Source organism: Zea mays, chromosome 3 (assembly GCF_902167145.1).
Source record: "Zea mays cultivar B73 chromosome 3, Zm-B73-REFERENCE-NAM-5.0, whole genome shotgun sequence".
Taxonomy (NCBI): Eukaryota; Viridiplantae; Streptophyta; class Magnoliopsida; order Poales; family Poaceae; genus Zea; species Zea mays.
In genome coordinates this window covers 206,487,571-206,507,934 of record NC_050098.1, presented here as the reverse complement: position 1 = coordinate 206,507,934, position 20,364 = coordinate 206,487,571, and the positions used below count along the sequence as shown (strand labels likewise).

Here is a 20,364-nt window from a genome sequence, read left to right as displayed (position 1 = left end):
AAGCACTGAGAGTGATAGAGGAGACGTGTGGAGAACTGAGTTAAGGTTGGAGTGAGAACCAAGAGTAGCAGTAGAAACTTGAGGCGAGGAGAGATATAGGCCATGTTTTGTTTCTTTAGTCTAGGGACTAAAGTTTAATTAAGAGACTAAAGTTTAGTCCCTAACATGTTTGATTCTAAGGGCTAAAAATAGTAAGATGATACTAAATGACTCCTAAGAAGACAAAAATGGCCTTTAACATTCTCTTTCTATTAGTACAATTGAACTAAATGAGAGGTAAATGTGGAATTAATATGGTTTAGTCTCTTTTAGCACATATGTGAAAGACTAAAGACTAAATCGTTTTAGTCCATATTTTAGTCCTAGTGTTTGGCAAAAAAGGGACTAAATGAGACTAAAAACTAGAGACTAATCTTTAGTCCATCTAACCAAACACCACCATAATATATATCACGCTTCACGCATCTAAAATAAACAACGCAGGGGGGACCAATATCGGCAGCAGCATCTCGTTCGTTGTTTCAATGCCTGGTCATGCATGCTGTGAGCCTGAGAATGGCGAGAAACTGAGAAGTAGTAAAAGCCATGCCATATTGTCGCTGTTGATACCGGCCCAAGTGCAGTGTCCACTCTCTGCCTAGTAGTAATACAACATGCACGTAATAACTGGTAGCTCTGCGCCACCATCATTTTAACTCCCATTAGCCAGTGCCCATCTCCAAGCGTATCTCTAACTAGCTACTCTTTGGAGTAGCGTTCTAACAAGCGAGCCGGAGCAGGCCGCCTCAGCGCACACACCGTCACATGGCGCGTTTGGAGCGTTCAGGCAGACAAGGAAGGTTAATGCGAGAGCTAATCAACCTATCCGTCTCGTGGTCGTGGTCTGTGCCTATGTGGAGAGCGAGACGCGGCACTGCGCCACCGGATAAGCCACGGGGCGATGCGTCGTCAGTGTCCCCCACACGAGGCCGCGTCGTCAACTTGGGGACAGGCCCGCCGCGCGCGCAGGGCACATCGCCTTCGGGTTTCTGTCGGTGGTCTGCTCGGCTCCCAAGTCCCACGCAGTCGAGGTCGCTTTCCGTGGGGTCGAATCCGGCAAACCCATCGCCCATTCGCCCCGGGCCCCTGCTCAGCAGAATTCCAGATTCGCGCACACACACACACCAGCAAGGACCCGGCGTCCTTCTAGTTCTTCCCTTCGCCTCCGCCGGCTGCCACTCCCTCCTGTCTTGCTCACTCTCGCTCCCAACTGCCACCCTGTTTCCCTTCTCCCCTGCCCCGCCGTTCCCACTCCGCACCCGCGCGCCGCGGCAGCTTAGCTTGCCGCGAGCCCTGCCCTGCCCTGCCCTGCCCTACCACCCGGCGCCATCCTGACCTGTGTGTGCTACGGCGAGGCAGCAGGAGCTCGCGCTCAGCTCGGTAGGTTGATGAGCTAGCGACGACGGCCAGTCCGCCCGAGGCAGCGTCGCGTAGGGGCGGACGAGGCGTCTCAACGGCAATGAGGGTGTACATCACGGCGACGGCGACGGCGGGCGAAGGCGACGCGACGAAGCCCAAGGCGCCGCCGCCGCATCAGCAGCAGCAGCAGCAGGCGCGGCGCGGGTGCCGCTCGGCCGCCGCCACGGGGCTCCTCGCCGGTCTGCTCCTCTTCCGCGCCGCGCTGCTCGCCATCGAGGCCGGCGCCTCCCTCTGCCCTTCCACGGCGGCAGGTAAGCGCTGGCTGGCCGCCAGCCTCTCGCTTTCAGACAGCCACACACAGTAAAATCCTGTACTTGCACAACGTACGTGCCATGGGATGATGGGACTCGTCGTCGTCGTCTCTCTCAATTCACCGTGTGCTTCAGGGTGCCTGGACTGGCGAGCGGGGCTGGGGCGATGGCTCTACGGCGACGGCGGCGACGCGACGGAGGTGAGTCTTGCCGCGCTCGGTGCGTTAGGTTCGCAGCAGCAGCACCACCAAATTTACGTTAGGCGCCGGGCTTTCTTGACCATTTTTCTTTACGCGCGGCGCGGGGACGGGGGGCAACAATAGTAGCGGCAGGTGGGCGACGCGGGGGGCTGCGCGCTCACGCGGTTTTTCACCTGCTGTTCGGCCCGTTGGCAGGGAGCGCCATTCACGGGGATGGGAATGTCAGGCAGGGCCGGGGTGGCCACCACGTCGCGGCGCTAGCGACCACGTGGCCGCCCGCGCCGTCCTGCTTGCTGACAGGTAGGCCGTGTCGGCCGTTCGGTCCGGTGTCTGGTCCGGGCGCCGTACTTGCGGTTGCAGTCTTGACGGTTGCCGACGCACTGGCCGAGAGAGACTGTGCTTCAGCTCTTTTCTTTTCTTTTTTTGACTTCTGCCGTTCCAGGCGATCCATTTGCATTGCAACCCACAACGTCTAACTAATCGGATTCATGGGTCGGGGCTCCCAGAGAGTCCCACCCAGACCCAGTTGATAGATAGATTCGTGTGACCTACACTGCCGCATCGCATTATTTCTGCGCGGACCCTAGAGGAGTTGGTGGCTTGGACCGGACCTTGTGTGTCCCCAACCCAACAGCTACGGAAACCGAAGGCAGACAGCCCTGAGCTGAGAGCGCTGTGACTCGGTCGCTAGGAAGGATGGATTCCCCTTTCTCCCTATGACTCGTCAGGGGGCTGTGCGATCCAGCTCGGATGATGGGGCCTTGCGTTTGGAGGATCATGCGAGCGGGCGTGGTCCGTGAGGCATCCATCCATGCGACTGACTCCCTCCTTTGTGATTTTTCTTCTTTCTGGCACTCTAGATCGCGCCGAACAACGCTTTGTTTTCATGTGCACTGGTACTTAATACTACTTGGCTTATCTATTTTTTCCCTTCGTCCAAAAGAAATTTTATTCGGTTATATATCTGTACTGTCCCTGTACTGCTTGGTGCATGGATGGGAATGGATCTTTCACGTAGTCACGTGTGCTGTACGTCTGTTACCTAAACAAATTAAACTCCGTGGAATGGCCAGGAATTTATGGAGGAATGGAGGCGTCGCAGCAGGGAAGCCACCCTGCTGGACCCTGTGGTGGTGGAAGCGGCGCCGGACTCCATGGACGCGCTCTTGGCGGAGATGGCCACCATGCTGGCGTCCTACGACCGGGTTGACGTGGAAGCCGTGGCGATCAAGATGATGGCCATGGTACGCGGGTAGTATATATAATAACCTTATCAGTTCATTCATGTTTTGGTAACCCTAAACCCTGGCAGTCGTCGTGCTTGCATGTTACCACCTTAGTTCAAGCAATGTGCTTTCATTCAGCTTTCCACAGCGAAAGGCCGCATTATATACGGTCTACCTTTTTACGCATTCTCTCCGCGTCCATTTTTTTTCCAAAAAAAAAAAAGAAATTTATTCTTTGTTTAACTCGGGTGTGGAAACAAATACTTTTTGCCCCAGCTGTCGAAGATGGACCGGAAGGTAAAGTCGTCACGGACGCGGGCGCTGCTGAACCGGCACCTGGCCTCGCTGGGCGTCCCCAAGAGCGCGCACTGCCTCGCGCTGCGGCTGGCCGAGGAGTTCGCGGTGAACGCGGCGGCGCGCTCGCCCGTGCCGCCGCCGGAGCACGCACCGCGCCTCACCGACGCCTCGCGCCTCCACGTGGCGCTCGTGACCGACAACGTGCTCGCGGCGGCCGTCGCGGTGGCGTCCGCCGCGCGGAGCGCCGCCGACCCGGCCAGGCTGGTGCTCCACGTGCTCACGGACAGGAAGAGCTACGTGCCCATGCACTCGTGGTTCGCGCTGCACCCCGTGGAGCCCGCGGTCGTCGAGGTCAGGGGCCTGCACCAGCTCGCCTGGCGCGACGCCGGCGCCGTCGCCTCCGTCATGCGGACGGTCGAGGAGGTCCGGAGGAGCTCGCTGGATTGGTATCGACGACAGTGCGGTGGTGGGTCGTCGGCGGAGGAGACCAGGCCCAGCGCGTTCTCGCTCCTCAACTACCTCAAGATCCATCTCCCGGAGGTAATTTCAGATGGACGGATAGATGCATGCATGGCATGGCCACTACCCACCACCCTCCTGTCATGGACTGACGATGTGCGCCGCCTACGTGCTGCCATTGGCTTGCTCGCTCGCTCGAGCAGCTCTTCCCTGAGCTTGGCAGGGTGGTGCTTCTGGACGACGACGTCGTGGTGCGCGAGGACTTGGCAGGGCTGTGGGAGCAGGACCTCGACGGGAACGTCATCGGCGCGGTCGGCGCTCACGAAGGCGGCGGCGTTTGCGTCGACAAGACCCTCGGCGACCACCTGAATTTCTCCGACCCTGACGTGTCCGGCTCCGGCCCACTACACAGCTCGCGATGCGCGTGGTCGTGGGGCGTCAACGTCGTCGACCTCGACGCGTGGCGACGGACGAACGTCACCGAGACGTACCAGTTCTGGCTACAGAAGGCAAGCTCCTTGCACTGATTCCTGGAAACTGCAGCATCCCTTTATCTTTCATGCCAGTTGCCAGGAGCAAGCGAGCAGTTCGTGGCAGATGGCCTCGCTGCTACCGGCGGCGGCTCTGAGTCTGACATTTCGTCGCGTGGTCATGTGCAGAACCGGGAGTCGGGCTTCAGGCTGTGGCAGATGGCCTCGCTGCCGCCGGCCCTGCTCGCGTTCGACGGGCGCGTCCAGGCGATCGACCCGCGGTGGAACCTGCCGGGCCTGGGCTGGCGCGTGCCGCACCCCGACCTCGTGCGGCTCTCCGCCGTCCTGCACTTCAGCGGGCCACGGAAGCCGTGGCTGGAGGTCGCGTTCCCGGAGCTGCGGCAGCTGTGGCTCGCCCACTTGAACGCGTCGGACAGTTTCTTACAGGGATGCGGTGTGGTCGAATGGCAGTAGATGGGGTACGGACGGGAACAGCAGAGCATCAGAGTTGGGAGGAGACGTACAGTGATTTGGTCCAGGTCCAGGTCCAGGTCTTCAGGATCACGGATTTTAACTGGGGCCGCCGGGAGAGGGAAGTAGGTGTTGCCTGCAGTCTCTCCTGGCCTTCGGGTTCTACACGCAGTCCACATATCCACATTAATCTGTACAACTGCTCGTGGTTTTTCTTAAGCCAATATAACATTACCACGTCCAACGTTCACAAACGAATGGGTATAGAGCATTTCCAATATTTATGTAAATAACTCCCTAAATATGAATTTAATAATTTTTCAAGAAAAACTCTTCTCTAACATCTATGTAAAGCAGGTTCTTAAATTTACAAACTCCCTACAAAACTCAATTTTATCCCTACATTTATCAACCTCGTTGGTACTCTCTAAATCAATGTTGGTTCTAAAACCATCGCGGAAACCATATTTCGGTCACCGTTTTGCGTCGTCCCACCACCCTCTTGACCACAAATCTATCTCCAGTGCCTTGTGTTGTCTTCATGTTGTCGCCACGAGCTTCTATTCTTCCATGGACAACTTCGATTCATGCTGTCGCCACGAGCTTCTATTCTTCCATGGACAACTTCAAGCTTTCAAGAGGTTATGAAAGGTTGTTGATGTGCTAGCTCAATTAAAAATATAAAGCATGCTCACTTTTTATGTTGACGTGAACAATTTTCAAAATCGGCAACGAATAAATAGAGAACTGTTGGATCACACACATTTTTCTATTCTTTAAAATGATTTAACAACTTCTTAAATCTATAATTTAGGATGCTAAATTTACATACTCTCAATACTATTTGTTGATTAGACAACGCTTCTCCATACAAACCCTTGTCATAACTGACTTCGCCACCCAGACCTGTTTGCCTCCCGTAAGCGACAGGCCTTATCATCTGTTTGGTTTGAGCAGATTATGAGAATCACCATCGCACACGTAATCCGAGAAAATTCAGGTAAAGCTTGGTAACTGTGAATATAGTCTTATATAGCGTATTATCCAAGACTGAAAATCAGTGAAATTTGGTTCATCGCCCGAATTCTGCGAGCTGGATTCCGAGTAACCAGGGAACCAAACGCCCGCTGAGTAAAAGACGGAACACAACATATCTCGCACAAATTTGAAGCTCAAGCGTCTAGAAGATTGGGATCGCATAACCAACTGGTTGACGCTATTTGAAGATGAACCTACGAGGCGATGCTTCTGGTGGCGAAGCCAGACAAAATTCAAAGCCTGGCCACCAACGGAATGGAAGAAGAGGAGTGGCGACGTTGAGTTTGTGATCCAAATTCTGAAGCCAAGTGAAGGCTCGTCACCGGACGAATGGGATAGGCTCAGAACATACCTTTTCTTACAAGGTGAACACTGTCTGTCGGAAATTCAGAACACGACCGTGTCGGCTTTTTCGGTTGCCCAGTGCCCACAGCTGATAAATGGCTGAAACCAACCACGTGCTGTAGTTAGAGAAAACCAAAGGGCATCCACACATCTCGATCGTATGTGCCCTACCTGTCCTGTCGACATGCAAAGTAAGCCCGCTGGCTGTTTGCGTTTTGAGTAGCACACAGTAGAAGAACCGATGGACGCTTCTGGTAAGTCAATGATCATTTCGCTAGTTTATTTAAGCGTAGCAACAAACGTGGGGCTGGGAGGACGAACAGGTGGATGCGCGGTGCAGAACCTGGAAATACTTTGTTATTATTATTTGTGCGTGTAGATTATAAATTTCACATCTTTGCCATTGTGGGCAAGGAACCCAAGCGGCCAATCCAGCGTGCTCACGTCCTGATAGGGCGAGACCAGCCAATTGGGAGGAAGGACCTGCAGTTCCAACAATTTCGTGTAGACGCGTGTGCTAGTGTACACCTGGGCAAGGGTTGCTTGCACGGATAGATTTCTGCGTACCAACTCGGGAGAAGATAAGGTTAACTATGCGCCTAATTGGTTTAATGCGCCCGCACATCCAGTTCCAGACGAACCTGGCCGGTCATGTACGGCCATTGCTGGAGTATATGCATTCAGTTAAATGATCTCAAAATGGCTTATTTTGTATTTACTCATAGTCATCGTTCCTCACGTACAGGCAGCCAAACAAACGCTCAGCCAAAGTTAACGCACGCGATGATTCAGGATGGAATGGTACGGGTAACCAATCAGGTGATATATTTACGAGATAATTAATATGTTGACGTGTGAATCACCTCATATATATAGGTGTAAATGGTGTCATCAAAAGGTTTATAAGAGCAAGTATAACAAGATAACTAGGGATGGCAATTTCACCCGCGGGTTCGGGCCCCGTCGGGTTTTGCACCCGTCGGGTTTGGGTTCGGGTGTAAAAATCCACCCACGGGTTAGACCCAAACCCGACCCGAAGCATTACGGGTGCGGGTGCGGGTTTTGATTTTCGCCCGCGGGTCACCCGGAACCCGGAGCTACGCCCGAAGCGCAGAGTTGCAGCCGGCCACCCGCCCAAGTCCCGTGCGCATCCAGTTTGTATTCCAGTGGGCCCTGAGAAAAACCCAAATCCCTCAACCCCAAGTCCCCAACCGGCCAGGGCCAACCGGCCAACCCTAGCAGGCTAGCACCAGGCGTCCAGGCGGCCGCGGCCACGATAGACCACCGGATCCGCCCAGAGGCCAGACGCCACCACCAGATCCGCCCGCCTGGCGTCAATGTTGCTGTGTTGTCTAAGATTATTACCTGTGAACTGTTTTTTGCTGCTGGGCCAGTGGGCCTTCACCTGGCGTCAGCCGGTCTGCTGGTCACAGCACGCACACGCACTAGTGATTACTGATTAGTGAACATGTGGAATAAAAACGGTGACTATGTGAAACCCGACGGGGACCCCGAAACCCACCCGAAACCCGACGGGTGCGAGTGCGGGTGTGGGATTTCACCCGCGGGTGTGGTCGCGGGCGGGTTTGGGCTTATTCCGCAGGTGCGGTCGCGGGTAGGTTTTTTCTCCACCCGACCCGAACCCGACCCGTTGCCATCTCTAAAGATAACATACATATGATGTAAAAAATTTCGTATTAGATTTATGATGGTGATATAGAATGAATAAAAATGGACAGACAAACTAGAAATTAAAGTATAGCAATGGACGTTACAGGGGCCACTATAAATTAAAAGATGGAAGAAAAGACTTAGGTTGATTATTCGGCGACGAAATTCCTCGAATACGTCCAGTTAGGCTATCCGCAACCGTTACCCCTAAATTTCTCCCCTATATCACTTTCCCCCTATTTTTTTATCTCCCGCAAAGGTTCCTCCTAAATACTCCCCCTATATCCTACTACCACTATAAAATATCATTTTCTATATCAACTATCAATTTTTTATCTACTAACAATTACTCGTGGACCTACAGCACAATGTTTGGGGATGAACAGTGACACGCTATATCTGAGGGAGAGAGAAGTGAGCCGGCGCGTAGGGGGCGCCGTAGGGTCACCGCTGCGGCCGTAGAGTGCCCCTTACGCGCCGCATGCAAGGGGAGGGGGCTGCCAAGGGGGCAGCGTTGCGCATAGCCTTACGTAGAACGATGCAAAAATCTAGAGGTTGCACCAAAATAATGAAGATGTTATTGCATGAAAGTTCAACCTGGAGGGTGAGTATTCGAGCAGCACAGCTTACATAATACATGCAATTCCTCGCTCGGTACAGACACAACTTAAGCGCTTGATATACGTAAATTTTTCAGCTCAATTTAAAATTGTATTTGAACGTCTGATAGGCTTCAGGTACACGGCTGGGGCAACGGGGGCCAGTGCCCCCCTTTGTCATCGCTCGCCAAAATCGAGCATCTATCTATTTACAGAACGTAGATTCACTAGACGAATCTGAAAAGAGCTTTCATCATGGACGATTTAAAAAAATTAGGAACCAAGTAACAGCTTGCGCCAATGGTGGACAAACATGGATGCCATTCCATCAATTTCAATCAATAATAGGTGGAGAGAAACGACATCATTTTTAATCGAACAGAGACTCCCAGTGGCATAATTTTCCAAAAAAAAAAATCAAAGATGGGAGCATCTCTACAGGAGCAAAAGGGCTAGCGACCTTGCACGGTTAAATAGAGTCCATGCTTGTGTAGTTTTACTATTCTTTTTATGTACATTTGTAAATCTCTTGTAACTTTGCCCCTCTTTCAGGTTCCCTTTCTTATTAATACAATAGGCAGCTCTCATGTCCGTTTCAAAAAAAAAAGAATATAAAAAAGTAGCCAGTTAAAAATGGGATGCTCATGAACTCCAAAATACTTTGGGATGCTCATCATGAACTCCAAGATACTTTTTGAGAGGAAGATGTGAACTAAATATTAGATATACAACTTGTATCACTGGACTTTTAGTTGTTTATAAGTGATATAGCCATATCTTGAAACCTAGTATTAACCAAATTATTAACCTTGCTCTAACTTAACAAATTCAATTCTTCAAGGACAAATTACTAGCCTATATATACATAAGACTAAATCCACCTCCGTCCCATTTGGTATGAATTTTACAAAGGAATACAAAATGCATTCTCATGGACCATCCTCTGTAACACCCAATCTCTCACAAAAGGAAATCAACCGATCAGGGACGTACTGACTCAGACAGCGTTACATATTCAACCGTTTGGATCGGGCGGGCTGGTTGCTGCTGCATTACTGACGCTAGTACGATGCTGGACCAGCGAGGTGGGGCAGGGCAGCAAGCGAGGCCGACGTGGGCACCCGCCGCTGGCCGAGGCCGAGGCTAGCTCTCGATGAAGCCGGTCATCCGCAGGACGGAGTCGCGCACGCGGCGCAGGTCGCGGCCCTTGAGCGTGCGGCCCTGGCCGGAGCACACCGAGGACGCCGCCCTGCGCCGCGCCAGCAGCACGTGCGGGGGCACCGCCTCGCCGTCGCCGTCGTCTGCCAGCTGGTTCGTCTCCCGCTCGGCGACCCGCGCCGCCCCCGAGATGGCCGGGATCCCGATGGGCTCCGTGGACGGCCGGCGCTGCTCCCGCTCGGCCTGCGCCCACGCCGCGTCCTGCGACATGTCTTCTCACAGTGATCAGATCAGGTCAGGCCAGATCGGCCTCGGCTTGCGATGAGCTAGTAGGTAGCTAGCTAGAGCGGTGCTGAAGGAAATGTGTGGTGCCGTGGTACTCAATGGTTTTGCCTAAACCTCTTCTCCGTCTGCCGCTGGCGTGGGGCGAGATATATAGGGCGGGGCGGGGCGGGGCGCGGCGTGCTCGTGCTGGAATCGGGAAGCGGAAGCCTGTGACGGATGACTTCTCCCGGCGGCAGGCCACCTATAGCTATAGCTATAGCTAGCGACCCGGGTAACTAGCCAGGTTTCGTGTTCCGTGTGGCACTGCGCCGCTTTGTGTGACAGATAAGTATGCGATGCGGCGATGGGCTTTTGACGTACGAAACTGGAAGGAATAATTCTGCTGTTGAATGAGACCAATCGGCTGCGATGCGCGCTGGCGGTCCGACCGGTGCCGTGGGGGAGGCATTGAGGACAAAGTACTCCAACTAGGATGATAATAATGGATCGGGTTCGGACGAGTGGGGGAGGCATAGGCATTGAGGACAGAGTATTCCCACCAGCGGTTGTAACCACACGTGTAATTTCAAACTCGTATTCAAACCCGTCATATTTCAGATCGGTTTTGGATTACCCACAGATTTTACTCGTTATACACTTTTAAAGAATAATTCAACTATAGACAATTAAGTATGAATATTAATGAAGTTATATCTACGAAACGTAAGTCTTCTTCTGTTGAGCAGCAACACAATATTTTTATGAACCATTAGTCAAGTCACTTATTTAAAAATAATTACTATTGTATCTTGATCATTTTTTGCGCAAAATAAAGAATAATTACTTATTTTATATAGTAGATATTCCGTTAGATGTATACACTATACTGGTACTATTAAATGCTAAAGATGTGAAGCTTCTTTTTGTGGTACTGCCCGTTCATATGGTCGGTTCGGTCCGACGGAGAATATGCTCGTGGTGGGTGTTCCTCCCCAACGTGTGGGCATCTGCGTGCGTACGCACGTTTTGCGAATGACACTGACGTCCGGAGAAAAGACAGGGGGGGGGGGGGGGGGGGGGGGGGGGGGGGGGGGGGGCTAGCTCACACACGTACGTGGTGCAAGCGCTAACAGGTCGTACGTCCATGTTGCACATTGCTATTTGCCTTGGTTAATAACTGCGTTGCATATATATATGCGTCATGGATCTCTGATCAAACTGGATCGTCCAAACTGGGACAATCACGCGTGGACAAACTGACAGAAAATGCCCAAAAGGGGCAGATTAGAAATCCTGAATCAGGATAGACTTCGTCCTTCACTCGTTCAAAAATATGAATCGTGCTGCCAACTCTAACTCACCAAAATGCGAGCAGTTAACCAGACCGGCAGTTTCCGTTAATTATACTATTAGGGCCGCATCTAGCTATAGGCTGCACGCGCGCGGATAGAATATGCCAACGGCCAACCCTAGCATATATACCGAACACGCAACTTTTGCAATGAAGGTGTGGATTAGGACAGGAGCCGTTGTTCCCGTGCGCCTTTGACATCTGGCTGTGTGTACGTGCGTGCGTGTGTGTGTGTGAGTGTAACGAGCTTAGCGTGTATCAGCCGGGTATCGCAAGGGAAACGAGCACGTCAGTTTCCCAAGCTGAAAAGCAAAAGTAGAAGGGAAAGACAGGCATTGCTTTTGCTTGACTTGAGTGTGCATAAGAGGCGAGGCCTGTCGAAACTGCAAAGGTACTGTGCCGTAAGCTAGCTAGTAGTTTGTCCACCGGAAAAGGCGCCCATACATGGTTGGATGTAAGAAACACGTGTCCGATGCGTAAATCAATCTCTACTACTTATTAAGTAAGCAATAGTAGTCTGCCTCTGACGTGTTCTGCCTCTAACGCGTTCTGCCAACGGCTCGTTAGTCCCGCGCAACAAAATAAACAGTCCATGCACAGGTTTATAAGTCATGTTCCGTTTCATCTCTCTCAGTGAGCAATATAGAATCCGCAACGTCCCTTATAAGCTATGTTCCGTCACTCTCAATAGCCGATGTGACACTAATAAAATAGATGACACGCGCATGTGGCAGCGGTTCGTGCGGCCCAATGATTTTTGTGTGGATCTGAGGCCCATCCCATCGTGCAGCCCACTATCCAGCCACGGCCACGACCTAATCTCCAGCCACGGCCGCCGGCGGCTCCAGCCACGGTTGTGCCGCGCGCTTCCTTCACTGCGCTCAACTCCGAGCTCCTCTCCGAGCTCTCCTCTGCCATTGACGAGGCCCCCAAGGTCCACCCCACTGCCTCCTGACCTCATTCCCTGAAGCGCAGATCTCTCCCGTTAGGGCAATGCGCGCGCCTGCATCGCTGCACGTCTGCACCCCAACGTCATCGCGCTGCACGACGTGTACGAGGACGCGCGCGGCGTGCACCTGGTCCTGGAGCTCTGCTCGGGCGGCGAGCTGTTCGACCGGATCGTGGGGCGCGACCACCACTACTCGGAGTTCGACGCGGCGGGCGTCGTCCGCCAGATCGCGCGCGGGCTGCAGGCGCTCCACGGCGCGGGCGTCGTCCGCCAGATCGCGCGCGGGCTGCAGGCGCTCCACGGCGCGGGCGTCGTGCACCGGGACCTCAAGCCCGAGAACTGCCTCTTCGCCGACAGGGGCGAGGCCTCCACGCTCAAGATCATGGATTTCGGCCTCAGCTCCGTCGAGGACTTCAGCGACCCCGTCGTCACCCTGTTCGGCTCGATCGACTACGTCTCGCCGGAGGCCCTCTCGAGGCAGGATGTCTCGGCTGCCAGCGACATGTGGTCTGTTGGGGTGATTCTGTATATCCTGTTAGCCGGTGTGTGGGACCGTGTTCCTGGAGCTGCTGGAGTCTGCGTCGTGGGTCGCTTTGGTGAGCATGGCCATGGAGGGCGGGCCGTGTTGAGTACACTGGAGGCGAGGTTCTAGCGCTGCGCCCGGTTTGATATGCCTCTGATCCAAAATCTGCAATGGCACTCCAAAGATTAGTTCAAGCTGCTGTAAGAACAAAATTTCTGCTTGATTAATTTGTTCACTGAGCTTTGACTTTGAAACAACAGACTGATGTTTGGCCCATCAACTATCAGGTTTGGTTTCTAGGAGAAAATGCTAATTATGCTGCATCTGAGTATGCCTGGGAGTCTGCAACACCACCCGGTACTGCATTAATGAAGCTAGATGCTGATAAAATGGTTGCTGCTGCAAGTTCCCGTAATCCTACACTTGCTAGCGCTCTGACAAGGCTTCAAAGGTGTGCATTTAGTGGAAGCTGGGAGGTAGGGCCGTTTGCAAAGGACAATTTATTTTCTTTATTGTTTAGAAAAACTTGACGATCGGGAGTGATATAGTATGTCATTTTATTTGATGCCTTTCTATTTTTTCTCTCTCTATTGTACTGTTAAACTTGTAGATCCGCATTGCTGCTGTACAAGCCCTAACTACCATTGCAATAAGGTCTGGTGAACCTTATAGACTGCAGATATATGAATTTCTTCATGCTTTGGCTCTTGGAGGTGTGCAGTCAAACTTTTCAGAATTGCAGCTAAGTAATGGGGAAAATCAAGGTGCCAGTGGTACTGGTCTTGGATCTTTAATAAGCCCAATGCTTAAGGAGTTAAGGTCCTAGATGAAATGTATAGAGGCCAAGATGACCCTGCCAGGTATATTTGACACTAAAATCCCTCATGGCTGCTCTATAAAATGTCTTGACGTGGCCTCATTTTTTGTTCTTTTTCTCTCTTATTTTTGCAGAGATATTCGCCAGCATGATAACAGCAAACAGGAATGGAGTGATGAGGAAATCAAGAAACTTTATGAAACCCATGAGAGGCTTCTTGATTTTGTTTCCTTATTCTGTTTTGTTCCAAGGGCTAAATACTTGCCCCTTGGTCCTACCAGGTATGTACTATGTATGTAACTATTAAAGGGCATTCATTTTCTAGATAAAGCTATTGTTGACTTGAAATCTTACTTTGTTGCTGAAATTGCCTAAGGAAAAACTTGACCAGCCAAGTAGGAACTAGGCGGCATTGTAGATAATAAGAAATACGCACCCAGGTTCGAGATAAAAAAACTTGAACCTGGTTGGTGGGGGTGTACGACCAGGGCCATCAATCCTCATGCCTACACCAATGAGACTGTGTTTGTTCAGGTAAGATTGTAAGAACTTTGTGATTAGTGTATCCATTGCATTAACAAGGGTCAAGTTAAGCTGGTCCTTCAATTTTCAAATACAGGAGAGGGATGAGGAAGCTCTCAAGTACCTCAAGGACATCAAGTGGTACAGGATCAGCGAGCCTTAGGCCTTTAAGCTTGAATTCCACTTTGGTAGAAATCCGCTCTTCAAGAATTAAGTGCTTATAAAACATATCACTTTACTGCTCAGGTATGTGTAGTGACGAAAGGTTAGAATTTTACTGCTCAATCAATTACTTTTCTCATGCAAATACCTCCAGCTGAGTACTACTTTGGCTCCTGAGCCTGATGACATATATTGGTCTAATCTTTGGTTCCCTGCATGCAACTCTGGATTCGGCACATAGTCACACTTATGTGTTCTATCGTTTTCATGGTTGTATTCCTTATACCAGTGAGTACTAGGTGCCTTAGCGCAAGTTGTGTCGTCCCCGGCTCCCTTTTCCCCAACCAACACAGTCGGCGGCTCACACACCGCACCTCCATCCTCTCGGTTGTGCAGTCGCCTCCCCTCGTCTCCTCCATCGCCACCTCTCCTTGCTCGCTCCCCAAGTCCCCACCACCGCTGACCCCTCCCCTCCCTTGCGCTCGCCGTGCGACGAACTGGTTGGGCTACCGCCGCCGCCGCCCTACAGAAGGGGTTGAGGCCTTCACGGGTCTCTTCATTGGCCACGAGCATCCACTAGGTATACCCAGTTCTTCGCTTTGCATTCTACTGTGCAAAACTGAACATCCAAATCCACTAGGTCCACGCCTTGGTGGGTATGCAATGCGTCAATGAAAAAATCATTTCTTCAATCTTGTAATGTTGTTCCTATTGCGTCAATGAAAAAAACTGTAATTTTTGACCGGGAAGATGGTAGCACTAGCATGTGGGGATTAAAGTTCAAACTTATGTGTTTGCTCTGTACATGTGAAAAAATGGGTCTGCATCAATGCCAATTTTTTATCTATACGTGTGTATTAATGCTGCACAATTACTAATAGCCAAACATTTTACGAGTTTGACTAGATAGCCTATGAAAACTATCACTAAATTTGCACTGTTGTACTATAACTTACTGCTAGCATGTCATCTTATGAACTCGTTAATGGAATCCTATCATTATTATTTAAAATTATGCTAATGTCCTGGGTATAGGAACAATCACTTCATGAAGGTATGCCATTTACTCAGAACGCACTACTGCTGATCTGCAGTTTAGGTCAATATTTCTAGATTGCTTTTACATTTGGTATTGAAATTGACCAAATGGAATATGATTTAATTGATCTAGGTAACATGTACGTGTTTCAGTATTTTAAATCTGACATTAAACAAGGCTCCATTTCATTCTCATTCCACAATAAAGTGAATCATGTATTGTGTTTATTTATGTTTTCAATTTTAAATCTGCATCCTTGTTTTGCTTATTCCTTTTTTAAATCACGCCCTCGTTTGCTGGCTTCTTCCACTACTAAATTCTTGCTTCCTTTCTTCCTTTTTTTGCTCCTTGGTCATATTTTTAATTGCTTTACATGTCAACGACGTGCAGTGTAGTTGAATTATTTATTTAGTATTCAGGGACAAACAAATGTCATGCAATAGTGAACTGACGATTCCAAATATTTTTGTATACAATTTCTTTTTTTTTTGAAAAAGAAGACATCACATTGCCTTGTGGACTTGTGGTTTCCCTGTCTATAGTAAAATTGATGTGTTATCTAGCAACCATACCAATTGCTATGAAAGAGTTAATATGGATATTAAATTCAGTTAGTGACCAAAGGTAAAGAACAAAGTGGAGGCTTGAAAGATAAGCCACCAATATCTTCCATAGTATCATTCGTACTATTTATAAATGCTACATAGAGTCCAAAATAATCCTGGTAATCCTTGATATTAGATTCAGTGTAGGTTGGGTGCTCATGTGACAGGGACTGACAAGCGACAACGTTGTCGAACCCAAAACAGAACTTGAATTGTGTACAATAGACAAGTAAAGACTGCCTGAGCAAAGAGTACTCACCTGCACATTGAAGCAAGTGGGCTTGGTGTTGATGGGAGCATAGTAATGAATATTAGTAATTGTAGGCCCAAACAATGTCTTTCTGGCCGAGGTGAAGGGAGGTTCCACGGATTTATTTGGTTTTGCTTAACTGCTGTTAAGAAGCTTTAGAAGCATTTCTATCAGTGGCACTGAAAGACCAGAAGTTTAGTCTTTGCATCTAGGCTAGAGTTTTTTTAAACGATAGGGTAAAGCTATTGCTTGTACTACAACAATGCTCGTATTTCAGTGTGCAGGTCTGATAGAAGGCGGAGATGCATTTTATTGGTCTCTATATTTTTATCCACTTATCTTCATTTTTTTATTTTTTTAAACGAAACATGCAACATTTATAAATTAGACAATGTGTTTATATGTGATTGCATCCACTGTTTATTCTCTTTCCACTATAGTTTGCATTTAACCTGGAGGCAACTTCTGACTCTGCTTTTCGGACTGATGTTGTTAACATGCATTTATTGGTTGGATGAGAGATCTATGTGGCATAGCGATGGCAACCAACAGGTGTGTTATATCTTATCATGTTCATTATGAGGGTACAACGGCTCTTGTTATTTTGAAACTAACTATACCTTTACTGATTTAATGTTGTGATCCAGCCGCAAGACATATGGCCTTTTATTTGTCTGGTGTATCCATCTCGCATGTCACTTCTGTTGAGAGCCATCTCACTCTACACCGATAAACCAGAGGTTGACATCTATCCCCAATTTGTTCTCTAGAACAATTTTATGCCCTGGCACCTATTGTATTTTTTATCTTCATGATTTTATTATGTATAGACCATTGTTTTTAGAAACAACTTTATATCTATGTGCTCCTATTGCATGTTATTGCTCAAATATGCTGCCTAAATCTAACTTGACTACTCATAACCTGAGGTTTATTAATTTGTCTCTAATCACCCTAAATATCATGAACATGTATGAATTTGTTTTGAACAAAGCTCAGAGACTAACATTTGATTCATCATCACCAAATGGGATCCTTATGTTCCGAGAGGTTAGCAAGATAATCGTGGCTTACAGATCACGAATTATATTGCTTCCTAATGGCACATACATTTATGGAAGTAAATACAAAGGCATATGGATCTCACCCACTGTTCTTTCAAGGGGTGAGTAAAAATGTGTTTAGTCCTGCTAATTTTATATATACTGCTAATTTTACTCACTATCTGTACGCAAACAACATGCTTCGATATATCGAAGGCTATGTTCAGAAGGTAGTTGTGTGTTTCGACTCTGTTAATTCGTGCGCCGTTCCTCATAATAGGTTGAGTATGAGAATGGTTAATTCTTTTTTCTTGTTTCCAGGTGAATCCCGGGAATGCTCCATTGGTAGTGGGGCAATTACTTGATGATGAATGCCCTGAAGATTTTATCAAGGGTTTGATCCTCTCTGTTCGTTCTCTCCTCCCTATTGAGCCTTTGGTTGATGAATGTGAGAAGAGGTTTGTTTTTCATATCCTCCCAGTTTACTTATTCACATGAGTGAAGGTAGCCAAGATGTGCATGTCCATAATGCTCTTGGTAAAATCATCATTGACAGCAACAACAATCCTGAGCATTTCCTTATTACCAACCCATTTTACGACTCTCGTGTTGTGGGTAAATATTTTGAAAAGCGGGATCCTACACTTGCTGTTGTTGCTTACAGACGTGGGCAGTGTGACGATGAACTTATTAACGTCACTAACAAGAATTCGTTATTCAAGCTGCAAGCTAGGTATGTAATAATTTTTATTGTTGTGACTTGTGACACCTGTTTCAAGATGTCCACATCAATTGTCTGACGACTTACATGTTCATATTGCATTTATTTAAAATGACAGGTATGTGGTTGAGAGAATGGATGGTGATCTGTGGGATAAAGTTCTTCAGCCTGAGAATGAATATAGAAGGCAACTCATTGACCAAGTGGTTTCGACTGCATTACCTGAGAGCAAGAGCCCCGAGCAAGTGTCTGCTGCTGTTAAGGCTTTCATGACTGCTGACCTGCCACATGAACTGATTGAGCTTCTTGAAAAGATTGTTCTTCAGAATTCTGCTTTCAGTGGAAATTTTAATCTGCAGAACCTGCTCATCTCGACTGCTATCAAAGCAGATCCATCTAGAGTCATGGACTATGTCAACAGACTTGATAACTTCGATGGGCCTGCTGTTGGAGAAGTTGCTATTGATAGCATGTTGCCTTTATATTGCTTGCCCAATATTGCTTTCATGCACTGAATATCTGGTGAGTCGATCAAAATGTTCTCATTATTTTTCAGGTCTGTTGGAGGCACAATATTTTCTTGTAAGGTAGCATCTTGACATTTAGTTCTTGTTTATGTTGTGGTACAAGTGATTGACTTTATTGTATGGGTTAATTATTCAGTGCTGCAACCATCATTGAGAACCTGGTCAAGATTACCATTTGTAATTGGACATGCTATGCAAAATTCAGTACTTTAGGACTCATAATTTTGTTCACACATAGTACCTTCTAAGTGTGTCCACGACATATCTGGTTTTTATTGATTTCCGAAGCTATTTATTTTTACCTTGTAAATGGCTGAATGTCTCATTTGGTATTCTACATTTATATGTAGCTCAGTGATTGTAGCCAATTACATTGGCAATATACGCTATGCTGACCTCAGTTCGATGAACATTTTTACTGAGAGCTGCATTCTGCCCACAATAGCTTTACCAGTAATCTGGCCTTTTAAAATTGTTTATTTTTTAGTATTGTATGCATCTTTGGGATCTGATGGCTCAATGATTTCAACCAGTCACTCTTGATATATACGCTATTCTGATTGCTGCTGTTGAAAAAAATATCCATGAGAGCACCATTGTACCCTATCAACATGCTTTGTAGATACCTTTTCTCTTGCGTTCTGGAGTTATTTTTAAATTTTAGAAGTTTTTTTACTAACTCCATGTTCATTCTTTTATCTTATTATTAGCTTTTCAAGTGGTGGTGAAGATGGATATGTAAGGCTGCATCATTTTGATTCTGACTACTTTAGCATCAAAATGTAGATAAAGAACAGACGAATCAGAGGTACCACTTCAGCTCTCAGCTATTTTATTAAGATTGGTTTGTTAATTTTGTTATCGCTTGCTACCTATGTACTGTTGACATGGCATATTGTTTTTCTTGCAACCCGACCTTTTGGTTTGACTTTTTAGGTGGGTTTTCTGGTTATTATACACGTTAGATGTATCTATGGCATGTTCTAACAGATTGACAACGCTGAAACATCAATGATGTCTATCCTAAGAATTCCATTTCTTGCATCCAGACCGAAAGCCCTGTTGCTTATGTTTTTAGGTCGTGTTTGTTTTAACCTTCATCTTTCAATTCCTTTTCAGGCTGTTTGATTACCAACCGGTTCAGTTTCTTGGTTCAGACTTCAGATGTTAGATGTTGTTGGTTGGCCATGGCGCATGTAGAGCAGGCTCAGATCCTAGGTTTCTGGTCTGCTTGTTTGATGATGTTGCTCTGGATAAGCAGCTTTTTGGTCTGCTTGAGGAATTTGTACACACTTGGCAATGAAAAGATCCTTGGATTGAGTTGTCATTCTCGCTCATGTTTCCAGTTTTGTTTCGATTTGTAGTGCTCACATTTCAAAACCTGTGTTTTAACTCTACATATGAGGCTGCTGTATTACTGAATTGGCTAAACGGCTAAATCTACTACGTTCCCCACTTAAACTTAGGGCTTGTTCGGTTAGCTCTCAATCCATGTGGACTGAGTGGGATTGGGTGGGTTTAAATGTCTTAATTTTTTCAATCCCATCTAATCTATGGGTAATGGGATTAACCGAACAAGCTCTTAAATCACTGAACGATCAAGGTCGAGAGGTTCGACCGCCCCTCATGTGGGCTTCAGCCTATACTAGGTCAGTGCCCGTGCGTTGCAACGGAATCATATAATACCACGATAACTTATGAATAAATGTGTATTATACTGTGATGAGATGGAGGATGGCGTTCTTAAGCTGTTCGGGATGATGTCGAAGCGAAACTCGGGCCACGGTCGAGCACCGAGCCCATCTGCGAGGCACGTGAGGTGGAGGGGGGCAGTCTCGGGGAGGGGGCAATCTCCAGGATATGGTAGTGGAGTGGCGGCGCGCGGTCGAGAAGGTGTACGTGGGAGCCAGTGGAGGGATGACGCAACGGGCGGTACAGAAACGTCAGG

At 48.3% G+C, this 20,364-nt stretch overlaps 4 protein-coding genes, 1 long non-coding RNA gene and 2 other non-coding genes across 9 annotated transcripts; 6 read left to right on the top strand and 1 right to left on the bottom strand.

Moving 5' to 3' along the window:
• Positions 1-1,104: 1,104 nt before the first annotated feature.
• LOC100281407 (uncharacterized) lies at positions 1,105-5,162 on the top strand. Of its 3 annotated transcripts, NM_001154325.2 has the most exons (6): positions 1,214-1,709; positions 1,845-1,909; positions 2,983-3,153; positions 3,412-3,972; positions 4,095-4,400; positions 4,551-5,122. In NM_001154325.2, the coding sequence occupies exons 1-6, from the start codon at positions 1,499-1,501 to the stop codon at positions 4,833-4,835; spliced, it is 1,599 nt and encodes a 532-aa protein (NP_001147797.1). In that variant the 5' UTR covers positions 1,214-1,498; the 3' UTR covers positions 4,836-5,122. The 3 variants fall into 3 exon arrangements, with proteins under 3 accessions (XP_008672823.1, NP_001147797.1, XP_023157653.1); XM_008674601.4 differs by lacking the exon at positions 1,845-1,909 and having other exon boundaries at positions 1,105-1,709; positions 4,551-5,162; XM_023301885.1 differs by lacking the exons at positions 1,214-1,709; positions 1,845-1,909 and adding an exon at positions 1,927-2,805 and having other exon boundaries at positions 4,551-5,162.
• A 4,148-nt stretch (positions 5,163-9,310) lies between these two features.
• On the bottom strand, positions 9,311-10,036 carry LOC107403152 (uncharacterized). Its single transcript, NM_001321415.1, has one exon. The coding sequence runs from the start codon at positions 9,911-9,913 to the stop codon at positions 9,629-9,631; it is 285 nt and encodes a 94-aa protein (NP_001308344.1). The 5' UTR covers positions 9,914-10,036; the 3' UTR covers positions 9,311-9,628.
• Positions 10,037-12,877: 2,841 nt separating this feature from the next.
• LOC103651247 (uncharacterized) lies at positions 12,878-13,590 on the top strand. The gene is made up of 3 exons (XM_008676866.3): positions 12,878-12,930; positions 13,018-13,206; positions 13,341-13,590. The coding sequence occupies exons 1-3, from the start codon at positions 12,901-12,903 to the stop codon at positions 13,554-13,556; spliced, it is 435 nt and encodes a 144-aa protein (XP_008675088.1). The 5' UTR covers positions 12,878-12,900; the 3' UTR covers positions 13,557-13,590.
• A 4,072-nt stretch (positions 13,591-17,662) lies between these two features.
• LOC103651246 (clathrin heavy chain 1) lies at positions 17,663-18,404 on the top strand. Its single transcript, XM_008676865.1, has 2 exons — positions 17,663-17,901; positions 18,008-18,404. Exons 1-2 carry the CDS (start codon positions 17,663-17,665, stop codon positions 18,402-18,404), a joined length of 636 nt encoding a protein of 211 aa, XP_008675087.1.
• Positions 18,405-18,660: 256 nt separating this feature from the next.
• Positions 18,661-19,836, top strand: LOC103651245 (uncharacterized). The gene is made up of 2 exons (XR_564642.3): positions 18,661-19,224; positions 19,536-19,836. It is a non-coding gene; the product is annotated as an uncharacterized lncRNA (long non-coding RNA).
• Positions 18,765-18,843, top strand: LOC111591285 (small nucleolar RNA U54). Its single transcript, XR_004857498.1, has one exon. It is a non-coding gene; the product is annotated as a small nucleolar RNA U54 (small nucleolar RNA).
• Positions 18,930-19,009, top strand: LOC111591286 (small nucleolar RNA U54). Its single transcript, XR_004857499.1, has one exon. It is a non-coding gene; the product is annotated as a small nucleolar RNA U54 (small nucleolar RNA).
• Positions 19,837-20,364: the final 528 nt, after the last annotated feature.